General features: G+C 49.0%; 1 protein-coding gene across 2 annotated transcripts in view; it reads left to right on the forward strand.

Annotated features, from left to right (window-relative positions):
• Positions 1-3,408: 3,408 nt before the first annotated feature.
• Positions 3,409-18,980, forward strand: part of Galnt15 (polypeptide N-acetylgalactosaminyltransferase 15) — a 32,477-nt gene continuing 16,905 nt past the window's right edge. The window contains exons 1-2 of one of the 2 annotated variants that reach the window (XM_029469136.2): positions 3,409-4,881; positions 16,775-16,941. In XM_029469136.2, coding sequence (XP_029324996.1) covers positions 4,343-4,881; positions 16,775-16,941 — 706 coding nt within the window. In that variant the 5' untranslated portion in view covers positions 3,409-4,342. The remainder of the gene's footprint in view (positions 4,882-16,774; positions 16,942-18,980) is intronic. The other variant, XM_021181905.3, reaches the window with a different exon arrangement.

Raw genomic sequence — 18,980 nt, forward strand, 5'->3', positions numbered from 1 at the left:
CAGACACACCAACACCATCTACTGAAGCCCTGAGCACCCACAGCAGTGTGGAGTGGTATGAGCATTTTCTGAGTTTACTGTCTATTTTGGAGAATCTAGAAATCCAACCTTAAAATGTCACCCCATGATTATGGGCTGTATGAAACCCATACCAGGCTGATCCCAACCCCAGAATGGGAGATATTGAGACATTCACCCAGATTGTAAGGGCTGTATAGCTGACTCCACATTCCCTATGGAGCAATGTTTCCATATAGAAGTAGGTTTGGTCACTAAAAATAAAAATAGCCAGAAACTAGCCACCCACTGTCTTTGATGAGCATACGTCTCATACAGCTGGGTGAGAACATCCAAAGATCTGAATGTTTAACTCGTCAGGTGTTAAGAGGAGCTATATTCCCAAAGAGAGCAGGGAAAAGGCCAGAGAGTGCTGTGCACGAGCAGAGGGGCTCTGGGATGTAGAAAAGAAGGAAGCTCTGGTGTCCAAAGCGCATGAGACACAGAGGTGAAATAGTGGGCTGCATGAGTGGGTTTCTGAGGGAAGAGACCACGTGGCATTTTGGCTAAGGAAGCAGATATAACCCTGGACTGGGAAGGTTAATTTAGAGTTTGAAGTGAGCAAGGCAGGAGATGATTAGACAAACGAAAAGTCTGTACAGATAATGGTGACACTGCCCTCTCAGCCTTCTGTGTTGGGACCTTTGGTGGCAACATTCTTGTTAACCTCAACATGTCTCAGAAATTCTATACTACATGCCCCAGGGTCCTGACCTCTTGAATTTGAAAGGCGTCCAAGCTTTCCACCCCCCACCCAAGTCTGACAGTCTGAGATTGGAGACTTGGAGACCAAGAGGTCTGGATACTGCATCAGCACTGGGCTATTGGGGGAACATCTGCATAGATACTGCTGTGTCAGAGAGAGGGAGAGAGGGAGGGAGGGAGGGAGGGAGGGAGGGAGAGACATAACCAACCAAGTCAAAAGTAGAAACATTTCTTCTTTTTTTCAATTTCTTATTAGATATTTTCTTCATTTATATTTCAAATGCTATCCCGAAAGTCCCCTATACCCTCCCCCCGCCCTGCTCCCCTACCCACCCACTCCCACTTCTTGGACCTGGTGTTCCCCTGTACTGGGGCATATAGAGTTTGCAAGACCAAGGGGCCTCTCTTCCCAATGATGGCCGACTAGGCCATCTTCTGCCACATATGCAGCTAGAGTCAAGAGCTCTGGGATACTGGTTAGTTCATATTGTTGTTCCATCTATAGGGTTGCAGACCCCTTCAGCTCCTTAGGTACTTTCTCTAGCTCCTCCATTGGGGGCCCTGTGTTCCATCCAATAGATGACTGTGAGCATCCACTTCTGTATTTGCCAGGCACTGGCATAGCCTCACAGGAGACAGCTATATCAGGGGCCTTTCAGCAAAATCTTGCTGGCATGTGCAATAGTGTCTGTGTTTGGTGGCTGATTATGGGATGGATCCCCGTCGAAACATTTCTACCTGAAAAAATTTAAAGCTCACATTCTAAGATCAAAATCAAAACAGAAAATAATGATCAAAGAATTCCCCAGTGGAAATGTCACCCACATCCATCGAAAGAAATGCAGCTCACAGCAGTTGTCAACTACCCTTCACCAAGATGGCCCGTGTTCTCCATCCCTGTGATGGCTAATCTTAATTGTCAACTTGACTTTACCTGGGATCATTTGAAGAGAGAATCTCAGTGAAGGCCTGTCTGCTCCCATCCAGGAAATGGAGTGGACCCAGTCAACACTTTATCTTTCTATGGCCATTACCTGACCTTGCCAATGTCACATGTCCCCAGATAATCCATTGTTGTTGGCCTCCTTCCGCCTGCTGCCTGCCTTCCTCACTCCGGCGGGCGGCAGCGTCCTCAGTCTTAGAATTTCTCAGGGAACCCTTCCATGACCTTCCTCTCCCCCACATGCCAGCTTTATCAGAGCACACTGTAAGTTCTTTCTAAAGTCTGTCTGAAGTCACTCTGAGCTTCAACAATGATCCACTCTTGGCTTCTGCCCTTTGTAATCTCGACCCAACAGGTGGAGGGATTCAGTTAAGACCCAAGTCAGAGGTCTCTCTTCTGCCCACAGGTCTCCAAAGGCTCTCATGCCACTCAGAGGAGAAGCCAAGGTCCTTTCCATGCCCTACAGAGCTGTCCTCCATCCCTGCTCTGTCATTGCTGATAGATCTGCCTCCTTCACTCTACTCTCTACTCTGCTTCGCCTCCATGGTGCTTCAACTCCCACGATGCTCTACCTCCTATAGTGCTCCCTCCACCCTCATTATAAACACTCCCCAGGGAGGGAGGGCAAGGCTCAGGAGGTGAGCAGAGGATTATGCGTCTGGGAAGTGGAAACCGGAAGATTCTCAGAGACCTCTCCCCTGCTTTACAGAGGTCTCCCCTGAGAAGGATACTGAGCAGCGGAGCTGCAGAGATTCATTGGACCCTTCGGCTGCCTGCAGGTTGTGCAGAGCTCGGGGTCACAGCTTTCATGAGCTATCACCCATGGTGGGCCGGCTTTGCAATGATGCAGCTGCTTTTCTGCACCATCCCTCCTCCTGTAACCCCTGACCCATACTCCTGTTAGTAACCCCAATTAAAACTCATGACCCACCAAACGACTTTGGTGCAGTCATTACTTTGGTCTGCTGTGGGTTCCTTTTCTGGGGACGTGTGTCCGTCACACAACCATGTTCCATCTCCGTTTTCCTTCAGTCCCATTGCTCCATGCTCCCTCCCATTGCGCTGCCTCTGACTGCTCTCCACCTCCCGTCATGCCCACTGCCCTGTGCCATCTCCCATTGTGCCCCATTTCCCATCATGCTCCATCTCCCAGCATGCCTCATTTCTCAGTAATCCACCCCCCACCATGCTCTGCCTCCTGTCCTGTCTCCTTTTGCCTCTGCTCCAACCATGCCCTCCCTATCTCCCTTCCTTTGTGCTTCCTCTCCTACAGTGGCTCCATCACAGTGCGCTTGGCCTGCTCTGCTCTGGCCCGCTGTTCCCTATACCGGACCCATTCCTTTCAGAGCCTCGCCTTTGTTACTCCTTCTGCCTGGCTCTCCCCATTACACAGATGCTGGCTCTTCTAGGAAACACACAGTGCCACTTCAGATTGATTTTTGCCCTCCAGCCCGTATTCCCCAGCTCCCATCTCTGCCTCGGCTCCGCCCCCCGCCCCGCCTCCTTGGCCCTTGACATAGTCTGACCTCCAGACACTAACAGACCATCTCTCCATCTCCCTCATTGTCAAGCACCCGGAGGTCCCAGTTTGACTTCATTCTCTGTTATACTCCTGGTCCAGGGAACAGTTGGGGGCATAGGGCGGGCAGCTGCTCGTTATGTGTGTACGAGCTAAATGGATTTTGAAGACTGAAAGAGCTTGAAATATGCCTCTCCTCCATCAGCCTCCAGGTGCTTCTGCGGAAGTCAGCCAGGTAGCCAGACTTACAAGGGCTTCCTCTGCTCCTCACTTTTAGAAAGGAAAGGCTAGTGGGGCCCCGGGAAGGAGCCAGGCAGATTGCCTTGGGAGATTGAAGGTGCTGACAGGCAGCTGCTCCTGGCATCTGCGTCACCTTGGCAGCCTGTCCAAACCAGGAGGGAATTCTCCTTTCTGCTCTTCTGGGTGGGGAGAGGATGCCTCCCTATGAATGGTGCTCAAGTCTGAACTCCTGGGAGGTTGCTGTTTTGGATCGGCTCTTGGGGTGATGCTGTGTGGCTGTGCAAAGCCTGGGAACACGGGGGCATTAGGACCAGGAGCGAGACGCACACTTGGCTTCCGTCGTATCTGGCAGAGGGTTCCTGCAGAGCTGGAGGTATGTGTGAAAGGAAACCCGGACAGTGCCTGCCGGCTTTACATCTGTTGCTCTGACCTGACTCAAGGCATCCCAAGGAAGGTGTCTGTCATCTTGGCTTGACTGAATCCCCCAGCAACTCGCCCCAGACAGCTTGTAGAACCTGACCACTCATGCAGAGAGGGAAAGAACATGGGCTAATCACCAGAGCAGGATGGACAAGAGCAGGGTGAGAGGGGAGCCAACAACTGGAGACCCTTCTCAGAAGACAGCTAACACTCAGAGAGGACCCAGGACCCCAGGCTCTGGTGGCTTTCTGATTCTAGAGGGCAGCGGGTCTTATAAATGCTACGTTGGCATATAGACGTTAGCAAACGTCTGGTGGGATAAAAGGTGCAGGTGGATGGCAAAAAGCCTTTTAGCTGGAATGAACAGCCCAGGTTCGGTTTCAAGCTTGAAGGTACCTGGATAGCAAGGAGGAAGCAAACTTAATCAGGACCTGTTGCTTCGGGAGAGTGGCTGCGACATGCTCCCGAGGAAGCGACCCAGGAGTGGACGTTCCAGGCTTCAGTTCCTCCTACTCTTCCTGACTCTGGGATGTGTCCTGATGATGGTGATCCTGCTGCATCCTCCCCCGCCCACCCTGCACCAGGCTGTCACAGTCCAGGCCAGCAAACACAGCCCTGACACGGGGTACCGCCTGGACTTTGGGGACTCTCAGGAGTGGGTTCTGGAGGCTGAGACTGAGGGTGATGAGTACAGTCTCTTGGATGGCCTGCCATCCTTCATCTCCCTGCAGGAGGATCAACTGCTGGTGGCCGTGGCCTCACCCAGAGCTAGGAGGAGTCAGAGCCAGGGCAGGAGCCAGGGCAGCTACCAGTTCATCAAACACAGGAGCAGGAGATGGGATGAGGAAGCCCTGGAAAAGGACTGGAGGACTGAAGAGGATGTGGAGGAATCAGAAGAGGTGCTGACCCCACTTGGCCCGGACTCAGATGGCCTCAACAAGCCACTCAGTGCCCGCCTGCCCCTGAGGAGAGTCCTGCCCGAGGTGCGACACCCACTGTAAGTAAGGGTCCTGCGATCTCTTCTCCGGTCTAAGCGTGTGACTCAGTGGTAGTAAATTCCCAAGTGCCAACTCAGCAGTCAGCCTCTCCCATCCTTAGGACAGTGCTCCTTAAGATGTGGTCCCTGGGGCCAGATATCAGCCTGGCTGATGAAGTGCCTGAATTGGAGATCCTCAAATCCTGTCTCAGACCTGCTCAGTCAGAAGCCCCAGAGTCACTGATCAGCTACTAACAAGTCCCAAGGGAGGGAAGGTCTCATTCGTTCATTCTCTTCCCAGGCCTGCCTTTAGTCCCCCTAGGTCACACAGTGAGATGGAAGCAGAAGCTTCGAGGCACCTTCCATCTCTCATGCTGACTCCAGGGCAGTCTTCATGTTCTGTTACTATTAGTGCTTACCTTTATCTGGGGTCAAAGAAGCAGATGCAAGAATTGCAAGAAATGTTTATGTACTTCTTGCCCTCTGCCTGGTTTTAATCTAAGAGCTTTCCCTGTGAGACCCATAAGGCCCTAGAAAAGTCCACTTGCACTGTACGAATGTTAGCCTCACGCCTGGTTTGTACAGTTGAAAGTAAGGCACAGAGAGGCCCTGCAGCTTGCTCACTGCAGCTAGTAAGTGTCAAAGGAGAAATGTGAATTGTGGCATTTAAGTGCCAGGGGAGCCTGTAGCGTCACTTTCTGCTCCTCTCCTTGGTCCCTACAAGAAAGGAACAGTTCCAATGCCTGAGAGTTCCTGTGCTGCACTGCCTACAACTCAGCCTGCAGGGCACCCCACCCCAGGATTCAAGCTTCGAGATGTATGTGACATGCGGATTTGTGCCCAGGGAGACAGTAGCTCATTCTCTAGTCCCCGGTCCCTTCCCACCATGAATAGCCACAGAGAGACAAGAGATTGCCTGCTCACATCCAGAAGCAATTGTGGCTGGGTAGCTAGCGTGGTCTCGGGCCCTGCCCTAGAAACCATGGCTCTTTCCACAGCCCATTGGGCTTTCTGGAAAGCAAACATCATCTGCCCCTGAAAGCAAAATGACATGTGTGGGATAACTAGGAGCAGGGCCGGCACTCTTTGGACCCCTAACCCCTCTCAGCCTCGTCGCTGAGCCACTCACGTGCACAGGTGTGCAGATCACCGGGAGCACAGGCCACTTTAGGTTGTGTGTCCTGCAATACTCACCTGCCCTCAGTCCCAGTTCTGCTATGCTAACTTCACACTTTGGCTATAAAAGTTCTTCCCAGGACACTCCTGCCCGACTCTGGTTTCGGGCTGTCTTTGAACTCACAACACCTTATAGAACAGACATGGCTCTGGGTGTGTTCATTTCTGCAGTGCCTGCTTCCCCTGCTGTGTTGAGTCAGCAGAAGGTCAGGAGCGATTGCGCACTGCATGACCCAGCATCCCGCACACCCCATACAGCTGCTGGATGAAGGAACAGCTTAGCAGTTCATTCCGTGTGTGTTCTCACTGGCTGAGAGCAAGAGTGAACATCTCCATTCCATAAACAAGAAACACTGGCTCTGGCTTTGGGGGATGTGTGTGTGTGTGTGTGTGTGTGTGTGTGTGTGTGTGTGTGTGCGTGTGTGTATGTGTGTGTGTGTGACTGTGTTTCCAAAGCACCCTACACATGCATACATATTCTTGTGCACCTATGACCTGTGCATGCACTGTGTGTTGAGTGTATGTTATGCTGTGTACATTAAATGGGGGTATGTGGTGGGTAGTACATGTGCATAGTAGTTTGGAGTTTTGTATCTGCAGGTTGTGTGTGTGGTATGATAAGCATAGGTGTGAGCTATATTGATATGATGGCGTGTGTGTTTTCAAGCTGTGGATGTAGACTATACATAGATACATAGTATATCTATTGTGCATTGGGGCATGTATTATGTGGAACTGTGTGTGTGTTATGTTGTGTGTTTGTCTTGTTTTTATGTAATGTGTATGTGTATTGTGCTGGAACAGTGTTTGATATGTATTATGGGCCTTTGTGTGTATTATATGTGTTATATGTATTGTATGTGCTGCATATGTGCTGCGAGTGCTCTGTGTGTAAGACACATGTGCATGTGTTATGCATTTATTATGTAGTGCATGGATATGCTGTGTGTACAGTACGAACTGGGTGCATTTTGTGGCGTGATTACTGGGCACAGGTGTAGATGTTACTATGTTTAGCATGAGGAGTATAATGTGAATACATATGGTACATGTGTGTATGATGTGACATGTACATGTACTGTGCCTATGCCTATATGTATATGTTATGATACAATATTTTTTATGTTCTATGGGGCATGCATATGTGTGTTCTATAGCTTGCATGCGTGTAACATGTATGTTGCAAATGTTTCTTGCAATGGTTATGTGCTTGTGTGCAAGTGTGTTTCATGTGTATATACTTGTGGTGCAATGTTCATGTGTGCACAGGAGTTGGTGGTACAAGTGGATACAGATATACCAGGTGTGTTTGATATAAACAAACTTGGATATATACGTATATGTTGGGCAGACCGTTTCTTTGGCTGTTTCTTCCCTCCGTGGTAACCAGTGCATCGCAGTTGTCTGGGACCTACTCCATTTCCACACTGAAAGGTCTCTGGCAATCAAGAAACCTCTTTGCTTCCAGTGAAGCACACACTTGGGCACTCCAATCTGGGAGCCTCAGTTACCAACTCTATGTAGAGGTAGACAGAGCCCTCTCCTGGTCACTGGCAGTGAGTGCAGTCGATACAACCAGCGTTCATACCTGCAATCTGATTCCAGGCACAACCTCTACCCTATCCAAGGTAGCAGTGTCCCCCACCCCCATCCCATTCTACTGGGTAGAAAAACAAGAGACACCACATAGTAAGCACTGTATGTGGTGTGGAGCCCTGAGCTTTCCTGCCAGGGCTGGGAGACCTCTGCCTCTGGTGTCCCTTGTCCCACACTCCTCCAGTCTCCTCCCTGACTCCTAACCCAGGCATGTCCTCCTGACCTTCACCCAGACCCCACACCATCCTGGTTTTTGTCAGTCCCCTGGCTAGGTTCCAGGTCTCCTCAAGAATTGCAGCTGGAGATCAGTTTGCATAGAGGACATTCAATGGAGTTACCGATAATGAAAGACTGAAATATAAAAATATACTAGCGTAAAAGAAGTCAAAAGACAGGCTCATGGTGGTACATGCCTGTGACACCAGCACTCAGTGAAGGAGGGTGCGGCAGGAGAACTGTGGGTTTAAAGACAGCCTGAGCTACACCACCAGACCTCCATCTCAGAACAAATGTCTCCAGACAGAGGCAAACATATAATATGTGCTAGAGACTCCCCCAATAAGTGGCTTTTACTTCCTTAATCTGCTTCACAGATCTGTTCAGTAGGGTCCATTTTATGAATGAGGAAAATCAAGGTGTAGAAAGGGGAATGGGTTGGTGCCATGTGACCCAACAGCCTGTTCAATGCCAAAGTTAAGCTCTAAACCATTATGGTAGACTCCGAGTCTGTCAATTTCTGGACCAGGCCTGGGAAAGACACCTAAATTGCAAACATTTAAAGCTTGCCGGTCTTAAAGCTGGTCACCTCCCAGCCTCTGAGAGTGCATTGGTGGATGCCTACCACAGAATCCTCAGTATTACTAAGGAGCTGAAACTGTCCAGTCTCGTCCCAGAACACCAGAGGGCTAAATGTAACTTACAAAGTGCCCATCTTGCTTACACTTAATACTTGTGGTGCACCCAAGCACCCAGAAGGCTTGTTTGAAGTACAGGTTCCTGGGCACTACAGATGCTCTGAAGATGCTCTGGGAACCCTGTTCCAAGTCAGCTTTCTAGGTCAGGTTAGCCAGAGCAGGGATCCTCAACCTTCAACATGCCTGTGAACGTGCAGTAGTGGGTTGGTGGGCAGAGCTGGATTTTGGAGGTCTGGGCTGCAGCCTGAGAGGCTAAGTCTGCTGTGCTGGCTCTACTTTCAGCAGCCAGGGACTACACCAGCGAATCTCAGGTATGTGTAGGCCCGGTTCGCCTGTGTGTGAATTCAAACACAGACATTTGGTCTTTGTGCCCACCTCATATCTGATCCATGAGGGTGAGGTGTCTTTTGCAGGCAGCCAGGCTGAGAAGCAGGGTCTAATTGCACAAGGCTGGTCTCCAGCATTGAAAGCCAGTGGAAAGAGCTTGGGAGGGGTCTCTTCTCCTGAGCTAGGAGGTAGCTGTGTTGTCGAGCAGAAAGCAGTGTCATAATTCATGGTCCATTCCGTTCCCTGAGATGCCTGGGACATGCCAGTCAGTGGGTCACCTGATGACTCTCTGCTCCTCTTGTGAGTTCAACAGCCTGACCATGGAGACAATGGAGCTATGACTGACAGGGCGGCAGAGGGAGAGGAAAAACAGAACTAGGAAGAGACCCAGCATCCCCATTCCCACCAAAACATTGTCAGTGAAGTTTGGATCTGGGCCTAGCCGGCCATGTCATGAGGGCAATCAGAGGACACGATGCTTCTGACCCTTGAGGCCCATGTGGTGTGGCTATGATGGGGGACAATGCCTCCTCTGATCCCTCTCACTGCCACATGGCTGAGGCAGAAACTGCTCAGTATAACCCAAAAGTCCAAAGTGCTTAAGGGTGCCAGTGTGAGGAGGGGGCTTGCTCTGTGCGTCCACAATTCCAGCTGACCTTAGGGATCTGGGTAGAGGTCAGCCTGCATGAGATTCCCTCTCATTCCTAGGGAGGAGAATTTACACCAGTGTTAGTTACCTGGCCCCACCCAGGTGGGATCCACAGACCTACAGCATCAGCCCTGCAGACTCCAAGGCCCCACTCAGACTAGTGAGGGGTGGCAGTAATCTCTACATCAGATGTTCCCTGTGGCACTTACACTCACGTGAAAGCTGGATGTTGAGGACAAGGGAATGTGCTTAGCCCATTCAATCCAAGAATCAAGCCCCAGTACTGGGGTCGGGGAATATGAGGAACTGGAGACACGGCTCAGCAGTTAGAGCCCGCATTGCTCTTGCAAACAGCCCAAGTTTGCAATATAGCTCCCATGCCATCAAGTTCACAGCTGCTTTTAAATCCAGCTCCAGAGGATTCAATGCCCTCTTCTGGCCTCTGCAGGCAGCTGTATGCACATGTGTATACACACAGACACACAGACACAGAGACACTCAGATACACACACACACACACACACACACACACACACGCTCACACATACATACACATACACACTTTTGTTTAGAATATTGTTTCATCGGTCAATAGAAGAGCAGGCAGAGACCAGACTTCTATCTCAGTTGTAGTGTTAACTCCTCACTTAATTCACAGTCTTTTCTGACATATATTCATATGATCTGAGGTCACTCTTTTGAAAATGCACTAAAATTATGTACGCCTGCCTGCAGCTTTTTAATACGCCCATGAAAGTATATTTAAATGTGCACTCTCAGAGTCTGAGTTTAAACTCGTCCAATGTTAAATGGAGGGCTGCTACGGGTCAAGTTACTGTTACAGTAAGAACCTAGAGTGGAGAGGTATAAGCCAAGGGCACCATTGGTGCTGGCCACGCACACACTCCACTTAGAGCAGACCATCCAGGCCTCTCTGTGCTCAGAGGCTGACCTGGCCCGGGAGGGAAATCTTACTTTATTGTGTTCTGGTTTGTTCCATATTTACCTGTTCTACTATTGCGTAACTAGGGCAAAGTGAGAGGTACAATTAGTCAAAGACTGCTTAGCCACACCTCAAACTTACTCAAATACTTTTTATCCTTTTGAACATACGCCTAATTTCTACCTACAATTATTTTTAAAGATATACAGTAAGTCGGCTGAAGGCACGGGGCTTAGGATCGACACCCCTGGGCGTGGCAGTTGTGGGTGAGCTGCCCAACAGTGGTAGACAGGATGGGCTATTGAGTCTTCCTCAGGAAGCCCCGAGGCACAGCTGGCGCACCAGCTCGGAGAGTTATCACCTTAACAGGGATTTTTATAATGAGTTGTTTCTGTGGCTCGCAGCTCAGTTTTAGCTCTCCTGTTTTTCAGCTTGATTGCCTTTTCCTTTCAGATCTTTCAGCTTGTTTCCATCCACACATAGTATATAATCGAACATGGCGAAGTCTTCTCTCATAGTCTGCCATGCAACGTGACTCATTGGGGTGCCATGTTCTCTCATACCGCTCTGCCCTCCATAGTAAGGGGGCTCCCACTTCATAGGCCATGTAGCTGCACTGCTATCCTCCAGCTATCTGAAACACTTCCATCAGTCACTAGTTTTTTGGAAACTACCTCTGCAGTGGGTGAACACCAAATGTTATATGACACATGAACAGCACTGATGCGGGCTAACCTCTGCCACCTTTTAGTGAAGACCCTGGCGCCCAGTGACCTCATCAGGACATACAATATTTTTTAACGTGTGAAAAATGAATGAGTCTCCTACCAGATCTACAGGGTTGTCTGGAACTTGCTTTCTGATTCACTCTATTAGGTGAGCATCCAGGAACAGTCACAAGGTCCTCTCAGGTCTAAGGACAGAGACGCTCACCTTACTTAAGGGACTGGCCACAGACTGGCCTCCAGTGAGGGACGGGCAAGACTGGAGATCAGAGACATGTGAGGGACTCCCAACCCATCTCCAAGGTGCTGGCTTTTCTGACACCCCTAGGACAGGCATTCTTGGCTCCTACCCAACTGCTCTGCCCTCGCTTGGCCTGCAGTTACAGCTGTGACCCAGGCGTCCACATCACTCAGGAATTTGCTTGCAATGCAAGGTTTCAAGGCCCCATGCAGACATTCTCAGTGTGACTGTGCATCTAACAAGATTCCATTGTCATTGATGCTCACTAGCATCAGAGAGCTCTGCGCTAACCTCCTGGGGTGTCCTGCTTCATCTGTGGCCTTCTTTTTTTTTTTTTTAATTTATTTATTATATGTAAGTACACTGTAGCTGTCCTCAGACACTCCAGAAGAGGGAGTCAGATTTTGTTACGAATGGTTGTGAGCCACCATGTGGTTGCTGGGATTTGAACTCCTGACCTTCGGAAGAGCAGTCGGGTGCTCTTACCCACTGAGCCATCTCACCAGCCCCGTCTGTGGCCTTCTCATGGTGGCTGATGATCTCTGAACTTCTGAAGAACAAACTCTTCAGGCAAACATTCTGGATCCAGTCAGGGTTGAGAACCATGACTCCATTTGGTACCCATCTGTGATCCAGGGTCAGAGGTAAGAAGGGATTCATCTCATGAAGCCCCAAAGAGAGGGTGTTACTGCCCTGAGAATGTGTGCCCTGGTAGAAGATGGCAGGTGGCAATGGTGTAGGTAGTGGTGGTGCAGGTGACAATGGTGCAGGTGTCAGTGGTGACTTCCTCTGATGACTCTGCCCTTCCTAGGTACCTGTGTCACCTGCAAGTGTTTGGTCCATTGTCCTAAGGGTTCTCTCCAGCCATGTTCTGGCCTTGTGTGGAAGTTGCTGTTCCCAGCTATTGCCTACAGGCAAGGTAGAAAATTAGGTTTCTCATCATGATGGAAGTTGGTATTGACTCCTGTCAGTTAGTGCTGTGTGCTCCTTGAGTGCATAGCCATCCTGGGTGCTCCTCCAATACACAGCCATCCTGGGTGCCCCTTCAGTACACAGCCATCCTGGGTGCTCCTCTAGTACACAGCCATCCTGGGTATTCTTTGAGACTAAGAGCAGAATCTTCATTCTTTGAACAAACCCTTTTTTCCATATTTATTTATCTGTTTGTTTGTTTGTTTGTTTAATTATAAGTGTGTTTTGCCTATTTGTATGCATGTGTACCATATATGTGCCTGATACATGCCCAAGGAGGTCAGAAGAGGGCATCAGATCCTCTGGAACTGAGGTTAAGAACGGTTGTGAACTGTTTGTGGATGCTGGGAACCAAACCTGGGTCCTCTTCATTAGCAATAAGTGTTCTTAACTACAGAGACATCTCTTCAGCCCCCTGAAAAGATCTTATTTAATGAAGATGAGCAAGACCAGCCCTAGCCCCACCCCCTAAAGAGTTCTAGGTCCACTGGGGGACACTGACAAGCAGCTGCAGGGCAAGAGATAAGATATGGAAGGCCACCTAGGGGGGACTCCCACTGGTGTAGTGGGAGCAGTAATGACAACACAGCTTTAGGAAACTGCTAGAACACTTTCTACCCTGGCCAGGGGACATGGGAGGGTGAGGCTAGTGCTCCAGCCAGGCCAACTGGTACAATGTGGTGACTCAGCCTCTTCAGAACACCATGCAAATGCATCTGCCAAGTTCCCGGGGGTGAGGGGCAGACAGTGAGCATGCTTTGACATGCTTCTCGGCATGGGGACTGTCCCTTTGCATTCAGGCCACACCCCTGCCCTGGAAAGAGCTGTTTGTCCAGATGCTGGGTAATTAGCGATGTCCGTAGCAAAGGCGGGCTCCAAACCTGAGTCAGCATGGTTCCTTGTTTAAGCTCTTCTGATGCTCCCTCAGAAGGTGAGGCAGTGCGGGCAGGGCCGGGCTTTGGGACACATGTCCAGCACTTAAAAATTGGGTTGGTAAGACGTTTGTCAGACAGCAGCCCCACCATTTAATAAAAACAATGCACGTGCCTTTCAATGCCTCTGCCTGAGGGCCTGGTCACCTGTGCAATCCCAAGGTCTTTGCAACTTACTCCCTCATTGATAAACTGGGCAGAGGTGGCCAGCAGGACTCACTTCACATCCAACACAGATGTTTTAAGAGGCAAAGTGACCTACTGGCCCAGAGCCTGGATCAATATGTTGTACATCGGCCTTAGTTGTTCAATTGCTTTGAAATGATTTAGAAAACATACATCACAAAATAGAAAATTGTTATTGTAAAATTTTTTGTAAGATAAGTTAAATATAGATGGATTTGTGTTTGGAATATATTATCTCAGCTCTGGGTACATACTGAGTCCCTTCCCCTACCTGGTCCCTACCAGAGGGACCTGTGAAGGACCTGCCTGCCCCATTCTGTCTGAACTACCTTCTCCCTTCTTTATGCCCCCCACCACCTGCAGGTCTCCTTCCAGTACTTGTATAGCTTATGCATTTGGGTTTTGTTTTCTGTGTTTGGAGGCAAACTCCATGGTTTTAGCAGACCTGATATAACGATGTTTTTGGTGAGTGTCCTGGGAAGCCCTGGCAGAGCCTGGGAATGGGTGCCAAGCAGAAAGGATACCAGGGTAAGCTGTGTCTTCAAGGTGGTTGCCCCTGGAAGCAGCTGGAGTTGAGGCCCACAGAGGAGTCCAGAGAGATGGTGTAGTTCATAACTCTGGAGTTGTCAGCCTTAGAGATTTCACACCACTTGTCTAAGTCTAAGAAGGGACGGATCCAGGATTCAAACCCAGTGGTCACTCTCGGTTTCTTCTCTGTTTGCTGTATGGGAGTGAACTCCCAAGATGCCCTCAGTCAAGAGCCTTGGAGTAAGGGGTGAAGATGTAGTCTGGCTGGCTTCAGGGTATGGCACACTCTTTCTACTGCACTGCCAGCCACGGGCATAGTGAGGACTCTTCTCGTTGCCTACTAGGTGACGGAGCCCACATCTCTGGGACCACAGAGGGCCATCAAACTTCATATATATTCAAACCCCTTCCTTCCATGGTGTTTGGAAGCTGTGTAACCTGCATGGTCCACAGCCCACCTCCTCCAGACCCTCTGTCTCCAGGAACAAATTAATAAACCCCTGTTCCTTCTAGAACCATCTAGCATGCTCTGAGCCCCAGGGCTTTGCGGATGCTTAACTAAAGATGTTTGGTGTGTGGACGAGGTGTGTGGAAGGTGCTGGACCTGTGCGCGCACCACAGGCAGACACCATGGTGTACACACCACTCAGTGCTCTGTTGGTCCTACCTGACACACCCCATCACTCCATGGTGGTCTTCAGCTCTGATCTCCTCTGACCTGAGGAGTGGTCCGTATGGTCTGTGTGAATCTTGAAGGTCGTGAGAGCTTCTTCCGGGGAGAGGAGCTAGGTCCTCTCCACACTGCTCCAGGAGACCCACCCAGCTTTGTGGAGTCATGCACTCTCTGCCCATCAAACCTACAGAAGCCCTGTCAGCCTGTATGCTATAACCATTCACACTTCCCATCCATCTGCTCACCACGTCTCTCAGTCTGAAGAGAAAACACACAAATGTCTGGTCGTCAAACTCAAAAATTTTGGAAACAGAACACCCTTTGAAATTCTAGCTCCTCTAACTGTCTGCTTACTATAAAGAGACCCTACAGAATCAAGAACACTAGCTGAGCAGTAGTGGCACACGCCTTTAAACCCAGCACTCAGGGGACAGAGACAAGCAAATCTCTGTGAGTTCTGAACCTCTGAACATGTAAGCCAGCCCCAATTAAATGCTGTCCTTTATAAGAGTTGCCTTGGTCATGGTTCATAGCAGTAAAACCCTAGCTATGACAGTGTCTGTGCCACCTAAATACATACATACATACATACATACATACATACATACATACATACATATATAAATAAGGGTTAGAGATGTAGCTCAGTGGTCGAGCACTTACCTAAGTGAGCTCAATGTAGCCCTGACAACAAATACATACATACATACATACATACACACACACACACACACACACACACACACACACACACACACACACATCTATAAACAGCACCTTACAAAAATGATGACAGAGAGTCCACACTCACACTTTTTTCACACCTGGCTCAAGAGGAAAATGGTTCTAATTTTTAAAATGAGGAACCTGATCACTTCCAAACACTAAGCAAAGCTACAAATGGCAGAGCAGCTAATGGCATAGCGTGCTGCCAGGCCCAAAGACCCACCCAGTTCCTGGAACCTACACAGTAGCCTGTGAGAACTGTCTTCAGCAAGTTGCCCTCTGACCTCCACTCCTGTGCTTATGTACATGCGCACACACACACACACACACACACACGTCCATGCACACATGTAAATGTAAAACCCCACAGACATTGGCTGCATCAGTTACTCTTCTCACTGTATGACTGAGTGTTTGACAGAAGCACTGCTGGAAGGAGAACATATTTGAGCTTATTTGCGCTCCTGGCTGATGGGATTAACTCTATCATGGCTGGAAAGGCGTGTGGGCTGCAGCAGCTTGGTCCACAGCTCCCAAACATCTCTGGTCTTCATCCCAAGTGTCACTACTACTCAGCAAAAGCTTCCACTCTGGTGAGGAAGGGACCAGGCAGAGGGACACTCAGCATCATTGGGGGACTGTGTCCCCCAGACAGGGCTAGGCCCAGACTGGTGACTCTGACCCAGAAAGAAGTTTCACTTTACAAAGTGGGTCCTTTTGTAAAGTGTGAGTGCTGGGCTGCTCTGTGTCTTAGGCTGTTATCAGTTTCCTCTACAGTGGACTCTCTGACAGCAATTCAGGCAGATGCTGAGCCCCTCCTTTACCTCAGAGCTGAGGTGTAAGGTGCAGACAATACAGTGGGGCAGGGTATCCAGACAGGGGTGGCTAAAGCAGGAATCACCCAGGAATTCTGAATGTAGAGTAGCTGGGGCTCTGCCCTGTACCAGTCACATGGCCTAGGGGAACAGGCTGCCTGCTGAGTCTCAGTTCCCTTATCTGCCGTGTTGACTTTGTCATCCATTCCCCCTATACACTTGAGAGCCACCATCTCAGCGAATGGGACCAGCTCCCTGCAAGTACAAAGAAGGAGCTGGCTGGGTTCAGCATGGCTCTTGGGATCTGAAGGCTGAGAGCTGGAACATGCTGCTACAGTGTGTTTTGGGATTTCTGTGTGGCCGCTTGAAATCCCAGGAGAGCCACTGAACTGGGATGGGAGGAAGCTATGGTCGCAGTGGCCCAGCCAGGCATGAAGAGTGAGGGACAGCTGGCAGAAGAAGAAGCCTTCTCAACTTCCGCTGGAAGGCTCCCTAATACTCTTCCCCACAGGTGTCTGCAGCAGCACCCTACAAGTGGCCTGCCTACAGCCAGCGTCATCCTCTGTTTCCATGACGAGGCCTGGCCCACGCTCTTGAGAACTGTCCACAGCATCCTGGACACAGCACCCAGGGCCCTGCTGCAGGAGATCATCCTTGTAGATGACCTCAGCCAGCAAGGTAACCCTGGATCACTGGGAGACGCTGACCTTGGGACAGAAGGGAGGAGGGGAGGACAAAAGGAAGGGGGATTTCATGTAAAAGAGGGAGTTCAAGCCCACAGGCAAGCTTCCAATGAAGAAGGAACACATACTCCAGTGTGCATATACTCCAGTGTGCATAATTAATGGCTGAAGGACCCCAGCAGAGGTCAGTAAGGTGGCAAGAAAGGGCAGAAGAAGAATCATCTAAGCTAGGAAGGACAAGGACAGGGAACTCCCAGGACTTGGTAAACCCAAGAGGCCCCTGGGGAAAGTCACTTCAGTCAGCTGGGATTCTCTTCCTCAGCCTTTGACTCCCTGCACACCCTGTTACCCTCTCCCTAAGATATCGTGTCTAAAGAAGGTGGTCTCCACATGGGTGCTCACTGTCTCCTGGGTGCTGGGCAAAACCTGCCAGCTGTCCAGAAGGGAAACTGAGGACCAAAGATGAGAAAAAGACCAGAGCTGAGTTGTGCTAAAAGAGGGAGAGTTGGGCCCAGAGCCCAGACTGTAGGATGTGGGGGATGCTCCCTCTGTCAGGATGCTCAGGACAAGAAACTGCATTAAAAAGCAGTCATCAACAGAGAAATTCTCAGCCGGGCGTGGTGGCGCACGCCTTTAATCCCAGCACTCGGGAGGCAGAGGCAGGCGGATTTCTGAGTTCGAGGCCAGCCTGGTCTACAAAGTGAGTTCCAGGACAGCCAAGGCTATACAGAGAAACCCTGTCTCGAAAAACCAAAAAAAAAAAAAAAAAAAAAAAAACAGAGAAATTCTCACCTGATCTCCACGTAAGTGAATGGGTCTCAGACCTCCATTTTCTGAACTCCCTAGAAAACCCCAGCTACTTAGAAAACCAAGGCAGAGGCTTCACAGGTTTCAGAAGGACAGCCTGTATGACAGAGTTCAAGGCCAGCTTAGACAATTTAGTGAGAACTTTTAGCAATTTTTTTTAAACTATGAGCCAGGCCTGGTGGCACACACCTTCAATCCCTGTACTCTGGAGGCAAAGGCAACCGGATCTCTGTGAGTTCAGGGGCAACCTGGGCTACATATTAAGACCCTATCTCAAAGAAAACAAATAATGAACATGCCAAACTGAACGGGGAAGTTGAGGCCCATGAAGTTTCAGTGCTCCACAAAGAGCGAGGCCAGCTGAGAAAAGCTGGGAGCAGGAGAGGTCCTCCCCAGGGAAGAATTTACCAATAGGTTGTTCAATGCCAAACAGTAAGACCTGAAAACATACATAAAATATTATATGGACTCAACAGTTTTGATAGATAGATAGATAGATAGATAGATAGATAGATAGATAGATAGTTGGATGGATGGATGGATGGATGGATAGATAGATAAATTTGATAGATAGATAGATAGATAGATAGATAGATAGATAGATAGATAGATAGTTGGATGGATGGATGGATAGATAGATAGATAGATAAATTTGATAGATAGATAGATAGATAGATAGATAGATAGATAGATAGATAGATAGATAGATAGATAGATAGATAGATAGGTGGATGGGTGGATGGATGGATGGATGGATGGATGGATAAATTTGATAGATAGATAGATAGATAGATAGATAGATAGATAAATAGATAGATAAATAGATAGATAAATAGATAGATTTGATAGATAGATAGATAGGTGGATGGGTGGATGGATGGATAGATAAATTTGATAGATAGATAGATAGATAGATAGATAGATAGATAGATAGAGATGGATAGATAGATGGATGGATGGATGGATGGGTGGGTGGGTGGGTGGATGGATGGGTGGGTGGATGGATGGGTGGATGGGTGGATGGATGGATGGATAGATAAATTTGATAGATAGACAGATAGATAGATAGATAGATAGATAGATAGATAGATAGATAGATAGATAGATAGATTTGATAGATAGATAGATAGATAGATAGATAGATAGATAGATAGATAGATAGATAGATAGATAGATTTGATAGAGAAATTAGATGGATGGATAGATAGATGATAGATAGATAGATAG

The sequence above is a fragment of the Mus caroli genome, unplaced genomic scaffold, assembly GCF_978045245.1.
Source record: "Mus caroli unplaced genomic scaffold, Mus_caroli_1 scaffold_12, whole genome shotgun sequence".
In the NCBI taxonomy this organism is placed as follows: domain Eukaryota; kingdom Metazoa; phylum Chordata; class Mammalia; order Rodentia; family Muridae; genus Mus; species Mus caroli.